Source organism: Physeter macrocephalus, chromosome 11 (genome assembly GCF_002837175.3).
Source record: "Physeter macrocephalus isolate SW-GA chromosome 11, ASM283717v5, whole genome shotgun sequence".
In the NCBI taxonomy this organism is placed as follows: Eukaryota; Metazoa; Chordata; class Mammalia; order Artiodactyla; family Physeteridae; genus Physeter; species Physeter macrocephalus.
The window spans coordinates 105489364-105511897 of record NC_041224.1 but is presented as its reverse complement, the minus strand read 5'-3'; the positions used below and the strand labels follow the sequence as shown (position 1 = coordinate 105511897).

At 35.4% G+C, this 22534-nt stretch overlaps 1 protein-coding gene across 1 annotated transcript; it reads right to left on the bottom strand.

Annotated features, from left to right (window-relative positions):
* Positions 1-1234: 1234 nt before the first annotated feature.
* On the bottom strand, positions 1235-2186 carry LOC102986642 (olfactory receptor 11G2-like). Its single transcript, XM_024133213.1, is given in 2 exon segments — positions 1235-1964; positions 1966-2186. Coding segments are annotated over 2 exon segments (951 nt in total).
* Positions 2187-22534: the final 20348 nt, after the last annotated feature.

The following is a 22534-nucleotide window of genomic DNA, read 5'->3' as shown; positions in this document are numbered from 1 at the left end:
ATGTCCAGACAACCTCAAATCCTTGGTTCTTTCATAAAGGAAGTCCAGTTACAGTTGTACTTTGTGGAATAGATGACTTTCTGAGGCTGTAAATGTAGCTCCTTTAAATTGCATTCTATTTCTTTCATGCATCCCTAGAGTCATCTTTATTTTATTTATTTATTTTTTAATAAATTTATTTATTTTATTTATTTATTTTTGGCTGAGTTGGATGTTCGTTGCTGCACGCAGGCTTTCTCTAATTGCGGAGAGCGAGGGCTACTCTTTCGTTGTGGTGTGCGGGCTTTTCATTGCGGTGGCTTCTCTTGTTGCGGATCACGGGTTCTAGGCGTGTGGGCTTCAGTAGTTGTGGCACTCGGGCTCAGTAGTTGTGGCTCATGGGCTTAGTTGCTCCATGGCATGTGGAATCTTCCTGGACCAGGGCTCGAACGCATGTCCCCTGCATTGGCAGGCGGATTCTTAACCACTGCGCCACTAGGCGCAGACTCTTTTTAGAGTCATCTTTAAAAAGTAGGTAGCTAATGGTGAAAATAAAATGCAGAATCAAACGAAAAATTTGTAATTATATATTTTAAATGTGTCAAATGGCAAAATTCTGAAATAAAATATGGTCCTGAAAACCTGTCAGTTGACACTGGATTTGCAGCAAAGGGAGTTAAATCCTGACTAATGCCTTTTACATTTAGCATGTATCTTAACTCTATTTGAATAAATACTAGCCATTAAATTCCTAATTCTTATTTTGTGTACTTTCTGACTTACTACTTAATATCCAACTAAGGCTATAAGTTTCTTTCTTTACAATCCTTACAAGTAGAAACATGTATTATTCTTCGGAGAAGAGTGAAAAGATCACACCTGCAAGGCTGGACTTATTTCATACAGAAATCCTTCCTTTTACTCAGTACCTACCAGTGGAGGAAAATTTTTAGTGTTAATCCCAAAACAAGTTCATGATCTCTGTTGCATCCTTATATGTTGCTCCAATTCTGAAATACAAACCAGATTTATACTTCCTTTTAGAAATCAGTTCTAATGAAAAGTTCAATTTTCTTAAGACAATCTTATTTCTTAAATAAGACTAATCCATCATGTAGTGAGTGATTTTCATGATAATCATGGACTTTATTTTAACAGTTCCCTAACCAAAATGATTAAATTTTCTAGAAAACCATCTTGCTCATATCTTATTCAGATAGGTTGTGTTGGGACTTGGTTCACTATGACTTCTGATTTATGTTTTATGGACAGGTATTTCAGTCCCAAAGACTTTCCTTAGGGCAGCCTTCATCTCCTTGTTCCTGAGGCTATAAATTATAGGATTGCAGAGGGGTGTTATTACAGAATAAAATAAGGCCACAATTTTTTGCACTTCCACTGGGCATCCTGATCCAGGACTAACATACATCACCATAACAGAGCCAAAAAACAGAATTACTACAGTCAGATGAGAAGCACAAGTGGAGAAAGCTTTGCGTTTGCTCGCTGCTGAGGACATCTTTAGCACAGCCAGAATCACCAGAGCATAGGAGCAAAGGATGAAGAGAAAGGTGCCAATCATGAAAATAGCACTGAAAGTAGAGTAAATGAATTGTGTGGTGGTGTCTTCAGAACAGGACAGCGTCATCAACGGGACAGGATCACACAGAAAATGGTCGATGATATTTGGGCCACAAAAGGGCAACTGTGAAATGAGAACAACTGGGGTTAGGAAGAGCACGAACCCACAGGACCAGCCAAAGATGACGAGGCCAGTGTACAGCTGTTTAGTCATGATGCGTGGGTAATGCAGAGGACGGCAGACGGCAAGGTACCTGTCAAAGGCCATGATGCAAAGGTAGAAGCGCTCGTCACACCCTAAAGCGAAGAAGAAGTAGAACTGTGCAAAACAACTCACAAAGGAGATGGACTTGCTTGTGGACAGGAAGTTGGCCAACATGTTAGGGACGGTCGTGGTGACAGCATATTTCCAGGAGAGAGAAATTCCCCAAGAGGATGTACATGGGGGTGTGAAGGCGTTGATCCCACCGCACAGCACAGACAATGGCTGTGTTCCCCATCAGGGTCAGGGTATAGGCTACTGAGAAGAGCCCGAAGTAGAGGAGCTGCATTTCTGGGCGTGAGGGAAAGCCCATGAGGATAAAGTGGCTAACAGACTGGGTGGTTTCTCTGCTGGACACATTCATTAGTCTGGAAGACATGGAGATGACAGTGGTTACTGCACTTTAATGGAGTATGCTGATTTCGTCCTGAAAAAAACTTAATTTCTTTATCTTTTATTTCATAAAATTGTAAACAGACTCTTCTTTAAGCAACAAAGCCATGACTTTCATGGCTCGGCCTTGAACATATATTATTTTAAAGAGTCACCATAATAGAAAGCAGGGGAAACATGAATTGGAGACAAATTTTTACCTTTCTAAGAATTCTAAACTAGATACTAGGAATGTAAACTTTTGTGATTCTGTTAAATTACCTGTATTAGTCTGCTCTTTCATCTGTTTACCTGCACTATTGATATTACATTTCTGTGCATGTGAAGTTCTTTCAACAGTACTATGAATACCTGTTTCTTTATGATTTATAACTGATATAATATTAGAAATGAAATCAAGATATTGTAAAACACTCTGTCTCAATGCAGTGCCATGACAGAACATAAATTAATTCTCATTCTCACTTTCAGTTCCTCCAGCTTACTCAAGGTGTAATATGTCCTTCATGGCAATTGACACAAGGAAGAACAGACTGTCTCAGTGACTGGCCAAGTTCAATGTGCCTGTATTTGGTATCCATGATCAAGTTAGCTTCAAGAAAAATGGAAAGATACCTATATATCTATCTAGTCATCCATCCCCCTATCTACCTGTCTATTTTTTTGGGGGGGATGAGAATTTTCATATTCCTTTATTCACAGCCCTTTTCTACCGCATCTGGGCACGTTCTGAAACAAGAAATTCGCACTTCTCTCCCTCTGGCTGCTTCCATCCAAAGTAGTTGTTATTGAATCAAAACTCAATTCTCCTGTTTCCTCAGGACCTTACTCTGACCTAATACATTAGGCAAAATAATTCATTCAAAAATGTTTATTTATTTATTTATTTTTCTTTTTTCTGATTGACAATATTGTCTTATTTCAGGTATACAGCATAGTGATTCAGTATTTTTACAGGTTATACTCCATTAAAAGTTATTACAAGGTAATGGCTATAATTCCCTGTGCTATACAGTATATCATTGTTGCTCATCTATTTTATACATGGTAGTTTGTATCTCTTAATACCATAACCCTCACATGATCCTTCCCCCTTCCCTTTCCCCACTGTTATCCACTAGTTTGTTTTCTGTATCTATGAGTCTGCTTCTGTTTTGCTATATACATTTGTTTGTATTATTTTTTTATATTTTGTGTATAAGTGAGGTCATATAGTATTTGTCTTTCTCTGTCTGACTTATTTCACTAAGCAGAATATTCTCTAGGTCCATGCACATTGCTGCAAATGGTAGATATGGAAGCAGACCAAGTGTCCATCAACAGATGAATGGATATATATAATTATATTATATATTATATTATATATATTATATTATTATTATATTATATATATATATTATTGTACCAGTAATATTACAGTGTAATGGAATATTACCCAGCCACAAAAATATTTATTAACATCTTCATTGTGTCAAGTAGGCTTTTAATTGCTGGAGAAACAATTGTGGACATGGCAGATCTTGAGCTCATGGAGCTTATAATCAAGAGGTTAACAGTAGACTTTTAATACATTTTGTGCTGAATTTTTATTTGTTTTCCACTACTGGAAATATTTTTTCATTTTAGAAAGAATATTTAATAAATCAAGGAAGTCTTTTCAAGGTGGGAATCCAAGACTTTGTGTCAGGGAAGTCCTTGACATATTTCTGTGTAGGAAGGTAATATCAGGCTTCCTAAGTCAGACCACATAGATGGCTGACTCTTTCATTTGACAATTGAGATGGCACCTAAATTGGAACGACTGCTATTTATAGATCCTCATTGCCCTTTGGATTGTGTAAACATGGATGCAGTAAATTAGGCCAGCTAAACGTGTGTCTCTATGTGTTGTATAAAACAGTCTGTTAATGTTTTTAAAGAAAGAATTCACTCATTCACACAGGGCTTTTGAGGAAACATGTCTCCTAATACCTTGTTTGAAAGATATTTTTATATGCGAATGAATTATCTCTCTGTCCTTTAGACATTCCTGTGTCCTTTTTACTCAGGATCCTAGTGTCAGCCACCTCAGTTAATTTATTTTCTGTAGAGAAAAGTCATTGACAAAGGATTTGTTTTAAATCTTTATTGATACTTACCCTTTTTGTTTTGGAATATTTCCTGGAGATAGCAACTGTCCAGTGACAAATTTAGAGTAAATCTTGTATGTACAACAAAAGCTCATACATGCTGAAAATTGTTACTTCAAAAAGAATGCATATTAAACCAGGGCTCATTAATTTAATGGAACTGGAAAACAGTGTATGGGCTTGGGAAAGATGATATCTCTGAAATGAAAGATTTGTCATATTTCCTCTACTAACCAAGCAACAGCAATCATCAAAATAAATCCTTCTCGGGCTTCCCTGGTGGCGCAGTGGTTGAGAGTCCGCCTGCCGATGCAGGGGACACGGGTTCGTGCCCCGGTCCGGGGGGATCCCATGTGCCGCGGAGCGGCTGGGCCCGTGAGCCATGGCCGCTGAGCCTGCGCGTCCGGAGCCTGCGCTCCGCAACGGGAGAGGCCACAACAGTGAGAGGCCCGTGTACCGCGCCCCCCCCAAAAAAATAAATAAATCCTTCTCCAGCAATTTATGAGTTAATATGTATCTTCACTTGAAATCTAAGCCTCTTTGTTTATATCTCTTATTCATCTTTTAGAGAGAGAATGAACTAAGTGAAACTTAGAGCTTAAGTTTCCAAAAGTTAAGGAAACAAGAAGGAAATCTATATTTTTAGGCTTTTTTTCTTTTTGGCTAGCATTTCATCCTAATGAAATATTTAGTTTTCTCAGAGAAGAAAATGCTTCCTATTAAATTTTTTTTGCAAAATATGAGGCACATGTGACTCACATGTTATAGTTTCCACTCACTCCTTAGATGAATGCTGAGAAGAATTTCAGAGGCAGGCGATAAAACTGTACTCCATGGAGCAAAAGGTATGTGAGGGACTTCCAAGAAATTGGATGATCCAGTTTGTAATCTTTTAAGGGTTGCATAGGGTGAACGCTGCAAGGTAATTTTTCTCCAGCTTCAAGGCACATGTTTATGGTTAAGATGAAAGCATAGATGAAGGTAATATATATGCATACTTCCTTGCATCATAATCTTTGGGGATTTCAGGCTTTCTCTCAATGGTCTGTTTAAAAGAAGAGATAATTTTGAATTTTCACTTACTTGTAATCAAACACCAAGTCTTAGTACTCTCCAAAGAATAGTGAAGATGTGAAAATTGACTATTTTTTTTTTCATTCTGTAGTATCCGTGTATAGTTGAAGGTTCCTGGGGAAAAATTAAGTAATAACTGGGACTGTCATAATAGCTACAATAGAAGCTTTATCACTGGGTTCCCTATATCTATTTTGAAGAAGAAGAAATCCTTTCCCATCAGGTATCTGTACTTGCATAGTTTGTTAGAGATTTTTGAGTTGCATTTCTTTTTTAGAGCAAAAAGAGTTGACAAGTCAAACTCATAGAAACAGTAGAATGGTGATTGCTGGGGACTGGGGGATGAAGGAAATGGGGAGATGTTGGTCAAAGGGTACAAACTTCCACCTTTGAGATGAATAAATTCTAGTGTACAGCATGGTGGCTATAGTTAAACAACTATATTATGTACTTGAAAGTTGCTAAGAAAGTAGATCTTAAACCTTCTCACAATCACCACCCCCCGCAAAAGGTAATTATGTAAGGCAATCAAGGTGTCAACTAATTTTATTGTGGTAATCATTTTACGGTCTATATGTGTATCAAATCATCATGTTATACACCTTAAATTTACACAATGTTATATGTCAATTATACATCAATAAACCTGGAAAAAACTGGTGGCTTAAGAAATTTAATTGCCATTCAGTTATTCCACAAATATTTATTGAATACCTACCATATGCCAATCACTATTTCAGATCTCAGGGATATTGTAGAAAACAACCCCAGAACTCCTGTCTTCACAGTGTCTAAATTTTATTGGAAGGAGAAGAAAATAAATAACGTAAATAAGATAATTACATATATATTAGAAAATAATACGGAGAAAAAAAGAAAGCAGGGAGTGGGGGAGAGAATGTTAGCATGATGGGTTATGATTTTAAATAGAGTGGTAAGGAAAGCCTCACAGAAGGTGACATTTAAACAATGTCTTACAGTGAGAGAACAAACTTTCTGGATATCTGTGAGAACTGCATTCCAGGCAAAAAGAATAGTTAATCATAGGAACCAGAGGTGAAAGAAATTATAACATGTTGGAGAAACAGCAAGGAGGCTAGTGTGGCTATAGTAGTGTAAGCAATGGGGAAAGTAATAGGACATGACAGCAGAGAGATGACAGGGTGAGGGCAGATCATTTAGGGCTTTGTCGGGTATTGTAAAGACTTTGGCTTTCACTGTAAGAAAGGATCAGTAGAGGTGTTGAGCAGAGAATAAAAAGATCTGGCTTAAGAGTTTTTTTTTTTTAATTTCAAAACATTATACCTAAAAGTATATACATTGCAATTACACAGTTCTCTGAATTATTAAAAGTGCACACACCCATTTGACAACCACCTGAATAAAAGAAATAAAACATTACTTAGCATCCCAGAAGCCTCACTGTGACCTTTCCTATTACTACTTCTCTCTCCACAGTAACCTGTATCTTTACTTCTGATATCATCAATTTGCCTTATTGAAATGTATGTAAATGAAATTATACAGTGCCTATTTTGTGTCTGGAATTGTTCATCCATAACTAAATATGTGAGATTTATTTGTGGTTTTTCATATAACTGTATTTCATTTATTTTCTGTGCTTGTAATATTCCTTTGAGTAAATATACCACAAATCTTTATTCTTTTGTAGTTGGGACATCTGGGTTGCTTCCAGTTAGGGGCTGTTATGAATAATACTGCAACGAATAGTATTCTACATATCTCTTGGTGTATATTTGCAAGTATTTATGTTGTATATATATGAAATGTTGAATCCTAGGGAAGGAATATGTTCAACTTTAACAGATAACATCAAAGAGTATTCCAAATAATTTGCCAAATGTACACCCCCATGAGTAATATATGACAATCCCCATTATTCTGCATTTTTTGCTAGTCCTTGGTTATGTCAGTTTTTGTTTTTTTTAACATTTAGGAAAACACACCCTGTGTTATATTTGGATATACTCTTTTTTTGAAAAGACTTAAGAGTCGTGTCAATTTTTCTGTTGGGAATTTGTTGTTACTTTAAATATTTAAAAAATATATTCTGAAAACACCTTATCTTGTTCCTGAACTTGGGGGAAGCATTGGGTATAACATTAGCTATACATTTTTCATAAATATGCTTTATTAGCTTGAGGAAGTTCCTTTTTATTCCTAGTTTGTTGACTGCTTTTGTCATGAAAGGGTGTTTTTTGGCTTTTATCAAATGCTTTTTCTGCACCTATTGAGATGATCATGGGTTTTTTTTTCCCTTCATCTACTAGTGCAGTATATTATATTACTTAATTTTCATAAGTTGAACTGTCCTTTTATTCGTGGGATAAATCCCACTTGGTCACATGTATAATCCTTTTAATATGCTACTGAATTCAGTTTTCAAGTATTTGTTGAGGATTTTTGCGTCTATATTCATGAGGGTTATTGTTTTGCAGTATTCTTTTAAAATTTAATTTAATTAATTTATTTTTTATACAGCAGGTTCTTATTAGTCATCTATTTTATACACATCAGTGTATACATGTCAATCCCAATCGCCCAATTCATCACACCACCACCACCCCCGCCACTTTCCTATTAAATCCATTTTTATTTATTTATTTTTTAATGATACAAATGGAAGAGACCTAGATGTATTGGTTTCCATAATTGTCTAGTGAATTATTTGTTAGTGATCAATTTACTCTTCTCTGACACTAAGAACCCAATTACTGACCATGCTTCAGAATGTAAAAGATTGTAATATCTGAGTGCATACAATTTTTTAAAATTTAAATGAACTTTTCAATTTCAAAACTAGGGGTCTGTTCATCCAAGGCCAAGAGCACTTTGTGAGCTTTGAGCTTTAGTCTTATTTTTTTTGATAACATACTATGATTAGACTTTGAAGGAAATAGGTTCTTTTCAGCATCAGGAATGAATATACATTAATAACTGATTAAAACAATACCAGCGTTATTCTTTATCTATATTCTATTTATTAATTGAGAAGGTAATTTGTGCCAGATCCAGTGCACTTCAGGCACATAGGAAGGAATAATGGTACATAAAGTTTGTTCTTTGCTTTGGGAATTTTTCCCTATGATGACTCAATGGGGTTCCCAGCCCCCGTGTTTGTGTTGAGGCTCCCCCACACCAATAATCAATTCCTGGACTGCAGCAGGGTGTCCAAAAATTCAGCTCAAATCTGACACTATCTACCCAAGATAGAATCAGAGTCTACAGATAAAGTGCTCAGTCCTACAAGACCAACCTCTGCTTGAGATGCCAGATGCAAGCCCAGGTTGTTACCTGTGCTTCTGCTTGACTGGCTACAAATCAGAGGTTCCTACGATCCCCTCTTTGGGTTTGATTAATTTGGTAGAACTGCTCACAGAACTGGGGAAAACCTATTTACTCAGGATTAGCAACTTATTACGAAGGGTATCAATCAACAGCCAGATGAAGAGATACCGTAGGGTGAGGTTCTGAACAAAGGAGTTTCTGTCCTTGTGGAGCTTGGGGCCTGGCATGGTAGCATGTGGAAGTACTCTGTTTCTGGGATATGGAAACTCTCCAAAAAGGACAAAAAGCTGTCTTTCGGGGTTTTTATGGAGGCTTTATAATATAATCATGATTGACTAAATCATTGGCCAATGATGTTTTATTCAACCTCAAACCCCTTTCCCCTCCCTGGCAATCAGGGGGTGGGACTGAAAGTTCCAACCCTGTGATCACATGGTTGGTTCCCCTGGCAACCATACCCCCACCCTGGGGTAGAATTCAAAAGTCACCTTCATTAATATAAACCTAGTTGTGATGGAAAGGGCTTGCTATGAATAACAAGACACTCATTCTCTTTTGTGACCCTGAGGACAAGAGACCAAATATTATAACAAAAATGCTCCCCATTGCATCATTCAGAAAATTCCAAGGGTTTTGAGAGCTGTGAGCCAAGGGTTTTGGTCATGTGAATGACCAAATATATGTATTTCTTATAAAACACAATATCATGATTGACCCTCTTTCATCTTCAATGTCAGTGACTTTTCTTCTAAGAACCCAAAGACACTGATAGAAATTATGATTCTTGAATTTTGAGTTGACTTTTCATTGCCTGGAAATAAATAAAACAGTAGACTTCTCTAATATTTTACAGCAGAGAATGAAAAAAAAATCTAACATACAAAAGATACAAACATACATAATAAAAATGATGAGTTATGTTTCTAGAGTTTATGTTACCTTATTGTTATTTTTCTGTATTCAAACCAGCCAGCCTTCTACTCATTTTGTCACTTATCCTTCATTTAGCAAAGATTACATTTCTTTCGAAAGAGACTGCCGACACAGTGTGCTCTTCAAACACCAGTATATTGCTACTACAGAATGATATTTGTTGAGAATACTGAAGGTAACAATAAGAAGAAAAAAAATCAAAAATAGTACTATAATGAAGAGATGCTTAATTAGACACACATCTGGAATTAACATAAATAGAGAAGTGGAGAACTTTTGGTTCACTGGCAAGCAATGACCAGCCCAATTCATGGAGGACATGATTGGTATAAAGACTTATATCAGTAGTTCTCAACTGGGGCAATTGCAGCATCCAGCAGACATTTGGAAATGTCTGGTGACATTTTTGGTGGTCACGCTGGGAAGTGTGACTGCCATATTGTATGTAGAAACTGGGGGTGCTGCTAAATATGTATCAGCTACCCCCACACACAAATTATATGGTACCAAATGTCAAAGTGCCAAGATTGTGAAATCCTGCCTTAGACAATGAGCAGGGATATAAGGCAGGCTAATGTAGGTAAATAGGTGTTAGTCTCATACATAATCTTTTAATGTGCAGGGCTGCCTCTAAGTAACCTCGTACCCTCAGGTATGTGGGTAGACTCCTTCTTCCCACTTAACTCTTCCCTGTTTCTCTCCATTACTTCTAAATGTCTTTTAATCTTTTTTTTTGTCTTTTAGTCTCTCCTATTTCTCCCAAACTGCTGTTGTGTTTCTGTTTTTAATATCAGCAGTATCTGAATTGAGTAAGTTAATATCTTTGGTTCCAGATAATGATTACACTTTCAATTACTCACTGACCAGCCTGAGATTTTAGAACTCAAGTTCCACCCCTCTCATAGATTTTAGCAGATCTCAGTATTAACAAGATGGACTTTACTATTTCATCTGGTAAAAAACATCTTTATTATCCAAACAAAAATAAAGTTCTCCTGTTTTTTAAATTACTAAAATAACATGTTTATTAAAAATTAAAAAGTTAAACTATATGAACATATAAGGAAAAAGCCAAATATTACTGGCAATCTCTCTTTCCCCAGGGATTGGGGCTTTCCTCTAACAAAGCCTGTGAGGTTTCCCTACCCAGCTCCATTGGATGCAGGCCAGTTTGCCTATTTTGCATTTCTACACAATATGATTAATTGTCATTAAGTAAATGGAGGTGCAACAAAAGCTACAAAATTCTTCAGACAAGTAAGTGTAAACCTCAGATTTTATATCTAGCAAAACTGGCATTTAAATTAAAAGGCTACAAAAATTGTAAACAAAAATTTGGGAATGTTGTTTCAAAGGACCCTTTTGAAGAAACTACGAGAACAAACTTCAGTCAATTATGTGAAAACCAAGAAACTAGGGAAAAGGATGGGTATTGAATATTAAATATATTAAACTACATCTAAGCCTGAAACTAATGTGGGAATTTGCATGGCTGAAAAGTATGAAATCTACATGCCTTGACAATACAGGAACTATAGAGTTGCTCCATTTCCATCTGGTGGCACATTAAATAACTTTACTGAACCACTCACTAAAAACAAATACACATCTTGGATAAACATCTTTTGAAATACTTTGATGAACTGGTCAAAAAAAAAAAAGATGGTATAGAATATTGAGAATCTAAAAATCAAATGAATTTGGAAACCCAGAGAAATAAATGGTGAATAGAAATCAGCTTTTACTGTGAGGATTTGTGTTCTGTTTTCAAGGCCACAAGTGTTAGTGGTAGGGACAGAGATGGATAGGAGACAAAACCCAGGGCTCACCCAAGGAGACCACAAGCTGAAGTCTCAAAGGATATGATAGGGACAGAGTAAAAGGACAAAGTAGGTGATTAAATAGTTAATCCCACTAGGGGATTGGAGATAAAGAAAAAAGTATGGGAGACCCCTGTAAGTTAATAATCACTCAAAAAAGCAGTTTGCTTAACTACAAAACCAAGCAGGCTTGCTTAGCAACAGAAGCATGAGACATGCCCCAAAACAATAAAACAATGGTGGCATGAGACCCACATCCTGCTCAGTAAGGTAATGACCCCTAAGACATGCTTTCTGCACACATAAAAAACAATAATTTATAGAAAGGTGACATTTCAAAGTGAAAGACCCTCATTTCATTGAGACCTGAAATAATTTTTCCATAATGCCACAATAGTCCCGGCTTGACCAGATAGAGACAAGAAATCTCCCCTGCCCAACCTGGAGGAGGAGCTGATGATGGAAGCATGACGTCTACTCAAAAGTGAGGAAGAAGGTGGTCTTTTCCCCCTCCCCACTTTTCCTTTGATTATAAAACTGTAGCCCACTAATTTCTCTGGTGGCACCATCTCGCCTGCCCACTTGTAAGCCTCACAAGCATCCTAGTCTAATAAATCGCTTCTTATCTATCACTTTGCCTCTTTCTAAATTCTTTCTGTGCTGAGACATAAAGAACCAGAGCTCCTCAGAGCCCCCCTGAAACACCACCTAGTGGTTTCAAATTTGTTCTCAGGGTAGTGGTGAAACATTTTAAAAATCTCACCACCAAGTGGCATGGACTTATATATACTACCAAATGTAAAATAGATAGCTAGTGGGAAGCAGCCGCATAGCACAGGGAGATCAGCTCGGTGCTTTGTGACCACCTAGAGGGGAGGGATAGGGAGGGTGGGAGGGAGACGCAAGAGGGAGGAGATACGGGGATGTATGTATATGTATAGCTGATTCACTTTGTTATACAGCAGAAACTAACACAACATTGTAAAGCAATTATACTCCAATAAAGATGTTATAAAATAAAATAAAATCTCACCACCTAAAAGGCAAAAAAGAATTATGAACATAAGTGGGCTCACACATATTTTTCAAGTTTGAATTTATACTCGTGAATATTCTGAATCACTGCTACCTGACAGTTTTGTTTGAAGTTTCTGATTCTAGAGCTATAATGCTTCCTGATAGAAAGAAATACAAATATCCTTTGGCAAATCCTGCCTTTGTTCCAGGCCCCAAAGTATTTTACTGATTAACTTTGACAAAATAAGAGCTTAGAGTCAAATATCAATGAACAAACAAGAAAGCAAGCTTTGTGAATGAGAGCCAGAAGAACAACAGAAAGAAGAATCAACCACAAAAGAACCACAGGTTATAAATTAAGTATATTTAGTATTTTTGGAAAAATAAAAAAGGGTTGGAAATATGAATAAAAAGAAGGACACTATAAAAACAAACAGGAAAAGTATAAGAAAAATAAAGAGAACAGATTCAGGTTAAAAATTCAATAGGTGTATTTAAATACAAATTAGACACACCCAGAGAAAACAGGAACCTAGAATACAGAGCTAAGTAAATTATCAACAATGCAGGGCAGAGACAAAAGGAGATAGAAAGAATGAAAGACAGATTAAGAGACATTGAGAACTGAATGAAAAATTCTAACATATGCCTCATCAGAGTTTCAGAGGAGAGGATAGACAAAAATGTGACAGAGGCAATATTTGAAAAGATAATGCTGAAAAATTTCCAAAACTAATGAGAGACACCAATCTCCATACTCAAGAATCCCACCAAAATATTAATAAGATAATTTTTTTTAATGCACGTTAAAACACACCGTAATGGAACTGCAGATCAGTAAAGATAGCGAAGCAGATCCTGAAAGTATCTGAATAGAAAAGCAGAGCTTATTCCCAAGGGAAAGCTAGTTAGGGAATCAGCTGACTTCTTTAACAGCAAAAATGTAAATCAATGTTTGGAGAGAAAATAATTATCAGCTCTGTAAAAATAAAATAGAAACATCCTCAGAAAAGCAGAAACAAAGTTTGCTACTAGCAGATAACCAGCTAAGGGAAATTTCAAAGTATAGCCTTGAAACAGTAAGAAAGTGATCCTGGCTGGGAGGTTTGAGATGACAAAGAAAAAAAATGGCAAGTATGTGGTTAAAGCTAAATAAAATCTACTGTATTAACCAGCAAAACAACAAACAAACTTCTGAAGTTTAGAAAAAGAGCTAAAGTACATGAAAATAACATTTGCATAAGTCAAGATTTGGTATGATTGGAGTTAAATGTATGAAAGTCTTTATGTTTTTCTGGAAGATGGTGAGGATATTGATTTACTTTTAACTTTGGTTGGTTACCAGCTTTAGTAGGTTATGCCACAGCAGTAACACCAAAATTTCATTGGTTTTTCATCAAAAGTTTATTTTTTCTTATGCAATGCCTGTTGCAGGTTTGGGTGACTTCAGAATACTGAAAAAAGAAAAAGGTTAAAATGAAAAATAGCAAATAAATTAGAAAGAATGTTATTTTAGTTAAATGAGTTAAGGTTCCTGTATTATTCTAGAGCTGTGCTACCCAGTAGAGTACCCAGATGTGACTTTTTGTATTTAAATTAATTAGTAAAATTTAAAAGTCAGTTCCTCAGTTAATAGCCACATTTCTAGTGCTCAATATTAACATGTGGCTGGTGGCTACCATATTAGACATTTTGGGGGTTTATATTTATATCTTATGTAATAAGATCATTTCTGGAATTTATAGGTAATATCATTAGGTCCATATTGTGAGCAATGACAAAATTAGTTTGCACCTGTTTTTCTTCTTCAACTCAGATTATAGTGCTTAAAAGTATTATCTTTCTTAATTTTACCTTTCCACTGTCTATCACTTATGCTTCAGTTATTTAATTGCTGCTTTAATACATATGCTTTGACTTTCAGAAATGACAGATGAAGCAATCACTATAAGCTTTTTACTTGCCTAAATAAAATTTTATTTTTTTATTTTTAAATTTTATTTTATTAATTTTTTTATACAGCAGGTTCTTATTAGTTATCCATTTTATACATATTAGTGTATATATGTCAATCCCAATCTCCCAATTCATCACATCACCACCACCCACCTCCTGCCACTTCCCCCCCTTGGTGTCCATACGTTTGTTCTCTACATCTGTGTCTCAATTTCTGCCCTGCAAACCGGTTCATCTGTACCATTTTTCTAGGTTCCACATATATACGTTAATATATGATATTTGTTTTTCTCTTTCTGACTTACTTCACTCTGTATGACAGTCTCTAGATCCATCCATGTCTCTACAAATGACTCAATTTATACTTTAAATATAAAAGTATTTATAATACTTTTTCTTATTTGCAGAGTCTTTTTATCTATTGAAGAGATACGATAAGCAGAGGAATTATACTTGTATAAACTCAGGCATACCTATCACCTTTATAAAAAGAAGGATATTATCGTTACATTTAGCATATGCTATGTGTGCCTTCCTCCCATTCCTTTCCCTCTCTGCTCAGAAGGAAACTGCTAGCCTGATTTTATCCTTTTGGTGAGGATTCCTCAGTCTTCTCTTGGTTGGAAGAAATTTGTCCTCTAGTACATTACACAGGATAAGCTTATGAATATGAGTTTCTGGGTTAGTGTATGTTTAAAACTGTCTTGGTACTTGATAGCTTGGTTGAATATAAAATCCTCGCAGTATACTTTAAATTTTTAAAAATATTGCTTCACTTTTTTTTTAACTTTCTATGTTGCCATTTACAGAAGTTTAATGTTAATTTGCAAAGGAAAAACACTTTGTGTGTGTGTGTATTTTTTTTTTTTGCATGGAGGATTTTTTCTTTTGATTTGACGTTCTATAGTTTTACTATGACATGTTTGAGTTGATGATTCTAGCCCAATTTTCCCTCAATAATCAGTTTATTTCAGGTAATACAGTACTTATGATTTTAAATATTTGTTTTTTTCATAACTGTAAGAAGGTTTCTTTTGATATAGAATAGCAAAAGAAGAAGAAGAAAGTTAGAGAACTTCTACTATCTGGTTTCAAGGCTTATAAAGCTATAGTAACCAAGAGAGTGTGGTATTGATATAAGGATACACAGATTGATGGAACAAAATAGAGTGGGCAGAAGCAGATTCAGACAAATTTTAAATTGATTTTTGTCAAAGATATATATACAATTCACTGGGAAAGGAAAGTTTTAAACAAATGGTGCTACAGCAACTGAATACTAGAATGGAAAATAATGAACTTGGACCTCTAGCTCACCGCACACACAAAATCAATTTGAGTTGGATCATAGACCTAAATGTAGCAGTTAGAAATATAAAGCTTCTAGAAGAAAACACAGAAAAATGTATTTTCTTCCACACTTGGGATAAGCAATCATTTCTTAAACAGCACAATAGAAGCTATAATCATAAAATTGATAAATCAAACCTTAAAAAATTAAAAATTACTGCTCATTAAAATATACCATTATGAAATTAATAAGCAAATCACACAGTGGGAGGGAAATTTGGACTCTCTTAATCACACTCTCTCCAAGTAAAAAATAGGCAAAAAGATTTGAACCACTGGTGGTCCAGTGGTTAGGACTCCACGCTTCCACTGCTTGGGGCCCAGGTTCGATCCCTGTTGGAGAACTAAGATCCCGCAATCCATGCGGGGGCAGCCAAAAAAAAAAAGATTTGTAAAGACACTTCAGAAAAAAAGATATACAAATGATCATTAAGTTCATGGAAAGATGCACAACATCATTAGTCACTTGGAAAATGGCGCAAGACATGTGACCATGTGTTCAGACAGAGCATCCTCCCACTACTCTGTAGAACCGGCATAACTTTGCCTCAGCAAACCTCAGAAGCCAAAGAAAATATAGTTTACCAAGTGCCCCCAGGAGCACGTAATATCCTGGATACTAGACACTTTCATGTAAATGGCTGGATTGCCCAGTGGATCAGAACTGTGAGAGCCGGATAAAGGAGGCAGTTGAAATAAGTATTCTAAATTAGTTGGTTTGCATATGAAAGCTGGGTTTGCAGGTGAGTCATTCATTATCTCTAGGAATTGGCCAGCTCTGGGAGGGGCGGTCTCTCCGGAGTTGGCAGGCTCCAGATGTCAAAGCATCAGGAATACAAAAAATAAAAAAGCACGGTTAACACCCAACACCAAGTGCTGGTGAATTGGTGGAGAAACTTGAACTGTTACACATTGCTGTTGGGAATTTACAATAGTTCAACTACTTTGGAAGACTGAATAGCAATTTCAGGTAGATGTAAGTATACATCTACATTATGATCCAGCAATCCTACTCGTAAGTGTTTAGTCAAGAGAAATGAAAAAATGTTGACAAAATAATTTATATTAGAATGTTCATGGCAACATTATTCATAGCCTAAGATTTGAAACAACCCAAATGCCCATAAGAGAAGAAAAGTAATAAAACTTTGGATTCTATACATACAATGGAACAGTATTCAGTAATTAAAAGGAACAGCTGCAGATTATGCAACAACATGCATGAACCTTAAAATCATAATGCCGTGTTAAAAAGACAGATAAAATAGAATACATGTCATATGCTTCCACTTTCATCACATCCAAGGAAAAACAAAACTAGTCTATGATGTTAGAAATTAGAAAGTGGTTGCTAACAATGGTGGTGGTTACAGAGGAGAATGACAAGGATCACAAGGCTACTTTTGGGAATGAAGGAAATATTCTATATTTTGTTGGAATAGTGGTTCCTTGAATGCATACATTTGACAGAAATTATCAAGTCCAACACTTATCTGTGCATTTTAATGTATATAAATTATATTTAAAGAAGTATAATCAAGAACTTACTTTCACACAAGCTTGTAAATGCATGTAATTTATTGAAGGCCACAACAGAAATTAATATTAATTTTCTGTCATGAGATATGAGGAGATATGAACATATGGAGGACTGGGATGGGAAGGAGATTTCTCATTATACAGATTATTTTTAAATCATTTATTTTTGAAACTTATTTATTAAAAATACATTTTAAAAACCAAATATATTTAAAGCAGAATGTCTAATTTTCAACCTTTAGCTGTTCCAGTTATCCCCATATTTGTAAATGACACAATCACCCACACAGTTATGTCATTCAAAGTCTTAAGAGTTATTCTTGCTTCATCACCTCTCATATCCCGTCCTTCAAAAATTCCCGTTACTCAGCCATAAGAAGGAATGAAATTGTGCCATTTGCAGAGACGTGGATGGCCCTCCCATACAGAGTGAAATAAATCAGAAAGAGAAAAACAAATATTGTATACTAATGCATATATGTGGAATCTAGAAAAATGGTACAGATGAACCTATTTGCAAAGCAGAAATAGAGACACAGACGTAGAGAACAAATGTATGGACCCCAAGAGGGTAAGGGGGGGTGGGATGAACTGGGAGATTGGGATTGACATATATACACTACTATGGATAAAATAGATGACTAATGAGAACCTACTGTATAGCACACGGAACTCTACTCAGTGCTCTGTGGTGACCTAAATGGGAAGGAAATCCAAAAAGGAGGGGATATATGTATAGGTATAGCTGATTCACTTTGCTTTAGAGCATAAATTAACACAACATTGTAAAGCAGCTATAGTCCAATTTAAAAAAAGTCCCCTTGACTATTTCCCCAAAATATATCTTTGGTATAAATTCATCTGTCTCATGTTCTACCTCCTGGCCTAACCTACCATCATCTCTTGTCTGTAGTACTTCAGATGCTCTCTAACTGGTCTCCTGGCTTTCACTCCTTGCCCTCTATGACCCATTTTTACTAGTAACCAGAATAATCTTTTTAAAAACGTAAATCAGATAATGACACTCTTCTGCTTATAACGTCTCAAATGGAATGATGACCAATTTTCATTTGGTGTATATCTGGCACTTCTTTATCTTGCCTGATAATTTTTTTCCCACTTACCCACTACTATCTTGCCACATTGGCCTTTCTGTTTCTTTTCCCTTCTTTCTGCTTCTCACTGCACGATCCCCTTCCTGCTCCATGGATTTTATCAGCTCTTTCTTCAGATCTTCTCATGGTGGGCTTATTGTAGACATTCAGATCTTAGTTGAAATACCATCTCCTCAAAAAGGCTCTCCGTGGCTAGCTCAGCTATAGAGCAGCAGGCTCTTTCTCCGTTTCTTCCCAGAACATCACTGTGTTATATTTGCATCATAGCACTCACCACTATCAGGTATTTTCTCTCTGGTGTGTTTGTTGATTGTCTTCTCCATGCATTAGGATGTAAAATCCCCAGGAGCAGAAACCATTTTTGTCTTGTTCAGTGAGATTAAGACTTCTGGAGTGAGCTTGGAAAGCAGCTTGAAGTTTTCAAGCAACAGATAACTTTCTTTTATCTGTTAAGTCTATTTGAATATGTGGTTTTACAAAATATTTACAGAGGCACTTCTAGGCCTCTCTATCCTTTCATATTCATTTCTTATTTTCCTAATATAGTCTTTGCATTTATTCCTGTTCTTTAATTTCCCCTTCCTTTTAATCTGTCATTTTTACCTTTATAACTTTGTGTATCTCTTTCTTCTTCTACTTTTTCCATTTTTCATTCCTCCCACCTCTCTTTCTCTGAACTGGATATAAATTAGAATGAAATATGTTTGATTATGCATTTTTTTATTTTAAAAATATATGGCTAGTATTTTAATTTTTTAAATAGAAAATATGTGTCTTTAAAACAAAATCAAATACTAAAATTTAAATTATGTTGCCTTCTACTGCATGATTCTTAATTATTTTCCTTCTGTTTAATAATATTAAATTGAAAACAATAGTTCCTCATCATAGCTTTAGCAAAGCATAGAAGACAACTATTCCTAAAATGAAAAAATAGTAGATACAAAGACCAAATAGGGTCTATTTAGGAGGACATCTCCACTGAGGATTTAGTCAGTTCTACAACATGCAGTTCTTTTTTCTAAGAAGGATTATTCAATGGAGTCTTTGTGAACATCATTTATTTTCTCTTTGCCTATCTCTTTGTCACCAGAAATATGATGAATCTAACTTATTTACCATCTACTTGACTACATTATTTTCTTTTTTGATATACCAATGATTTTCTGTCAATTATACTACCTTTCTCTCTTTGAATTGCAGTGTAAAATATAAATCTCCCTTGACTTTCTATTCACTCAGACCTAATAAACATTCTGACTATTCCATCATTTCCATCACTGATGGAATGTTGATTTTAGAATCCAGAAGTGACACCGTGTCTCTTTAACTGATATATATTTGAATATTTGTACCTAACATATCTCTAGTTTAATTCTTTGATTGTATCTTGTTGGCATTCTAAAATTTCCCTTTGAAAGTGTTCTATAGTTTTGTAATCCTTCAAATTCCCAAAGTACAGTCTCTGTTGCATCAGAAATTGGTAGTTATTTTCAAATGTTAAGAGGCCCCTCCGTGAGAAGAGATATTTAAGAGCAAAGGCAGGAATTGAAAGTTATTGTCTCTTCCATTAGGAGGTGGTGTCTGCTGTGTGAGAGCAATGTTGGATTGCTGGAGAGGTAAACGTTTTTGTCATTCTTCATATTATAAAGAACAGAAAGAAGGAATAAATGGAAACATGTTACAACTTTTCTGGTGGGACATCTGTCTTGGAATGCAATGGTCAACATTGTAGTAGAAACAAACTAATATTTGAAGTCTAAATTCAATAATACAGTAGCACCTTTTATCTGTCCTTAATAATATAGCTCTAGTTCCTCTGGATATTTAGAATTACTTTATTGGGGATACATAAAGCCTTTATTAAAATACCAGTTTTCTTGGGGATGTTAACACTTGGTCTTAAATTTATATATCATATATTAACTGAAAGAAGTGAGGGATGTTAGATAGTAACAAATCCTATCTGTTAAGGAGTCAATAGAAGAACATAAGTGCATGATAGGAAATGAAACACAAAGTACTGTGGAAAAGCCTGCAACCCTTAACCTTTAATACATAAAGTTTTCTCTTATGTCCTAAAGACAGTCTAGACGTTTGCAACAGTATGAAATAACCAAGTATATAATAGAGTGGGAGATGCACATAACTTAATAATAAGTACAGAGGGATTCTTGACTTACTTTTCTAACAGTAGGTTTTATGCACAGAAAGAATGATAAATATTGAAGCCAATGAATGCTAAGAAGAAAGGAAGGAAGGGAGGGAGGGAGGGAGGGAGGGAGGAAAGAAAGAAAGAAAGAAAAAGACAAAGAAAGAAAAGAAAGAAAGAAAGAAAAAGAAGAAAGAAAGAAGAACGAATGTAAGGAAGGAAGAACAGAAGGAAGAAAGGAAGAAAAGATGTAGAGAGAAAAACTAATTTGGATTGTGCCATTTGTAAATGTTTGTGCTTCAGTTTTGCTTAGGAAACAATTCATGTGCTTGTGCGTTTGTGTGTGTGCGTACATACATTTGTATGTACATCTGTGTGCCCGTGTAACGTAAAGGGCCTCTTTAATAATTTGTAATATTGACTCTACACAAAAATATCTGTTATTAATTAATCTATTTGGGTTTAGACATACAAAATCAGATATTTTGATGTTTTGAATATTTATGCCATTATAAATATTTTCTTTGGTTTCTTGATTTGGGACTTGATTGTACTTCTCCTTCTTTCTCTTCTCTTGCATTCTGTCTCCCATTACAGTTAAAGTTAGTGGACCCATCTTTCCCTCCTCTCAACACTCCATATTCCACAACACTACTTAAAAACAAGTGTGCCATGTAACTGAAAGCATGTGAACCATTGTTCTATATCACACTGCAGTATTATGCTCTAGTTCAAGTCTTCAAGTTTTGAAAATTTTTTATCCTAAAAATAAACAATTTTTGAGCATGCATGAGCAACATACGTATTTTATTTGTATACTTTATATTCATTTATACTATGACACTTTCAAAAATAGAACTGCAAAGGATGGGATATAATCATATATGTAGAAATTCTACTATTATTGTTTTTGTCTGGAAGAGGGAAATTTCCCCTCTACCCATCTTGAGTTCTTGTGTCTAATAATAAAATTGACACAAGACAAATTAACAGAGAAAGAGAAACAAATTTTAATCATGTGCATGGAGGTCTCATAGAAATGAGATTTAAACAAGTGGCCAAAGCAGGTGCTTATGTATTTTTTAGATGAAAAAACAATAACTTTATGAGTAATCGACAGGACAAAGAAACTTAGGTTTTGACTTAGGAGGTCAATTAGTGAAGAATCTAAACGGAGTCTGGGCATGGGGTAGAAAAATAAAAAAGTAACAAGGTTCGTTTATACAGGTTTCTCTGCTCAAATTCCCTATCTCTAGTGATAAGGGTGTCCTTCTATCTCCAGATGCAGGGGCTGCACCTTTCACATGAGAGATTTCTTTCCTGTTTTCAGGGAGACAGAAAGAAAGATCAGAGTGTCTCCTTTGCATTGACAATTTCTTAAGTAACTTTAATTCAAAATAATCAATATGCCATTGAGGCATATTTTGGGGTGGCCTACCCTGGGCCTCCAAATTTTCATACCAATAAATTATCATGTACATTGGATGAGCACATTGCCAATTTAGAGACCACTGTACAGATAAGCCTCAGATCTCAATTTCTCCAGAATGACCAGGATTCTTTTTATTTAGACTCAGATTATGGGTTAACATTCCATAGAGAAAAAGGAAATATTTCAAATAAGCAGGTTTTTAAAAACTTTTTAGGTAAACATTCTTAAGGTATAATTTACATACAGTAAATCTACCAATTTCTGTATAGTTTAATGGTTCAATAAATTTTGGGAAAAAAAGACACTTTTAACCATTACAATCGAGATATGGAATGTTTCTGTTACCATAAAAAGCTCTGTCATTCCTCTTTGCTGTCAATCCTCACCTCAGCACCATGCCCCCCCATTCAAATAAAAACTTGAAGAATTTAATATCTGTGTTTAAGTTTTTTTCTCAGTCAGAAAAATGTTCATATGCCTCATGTAAATCATA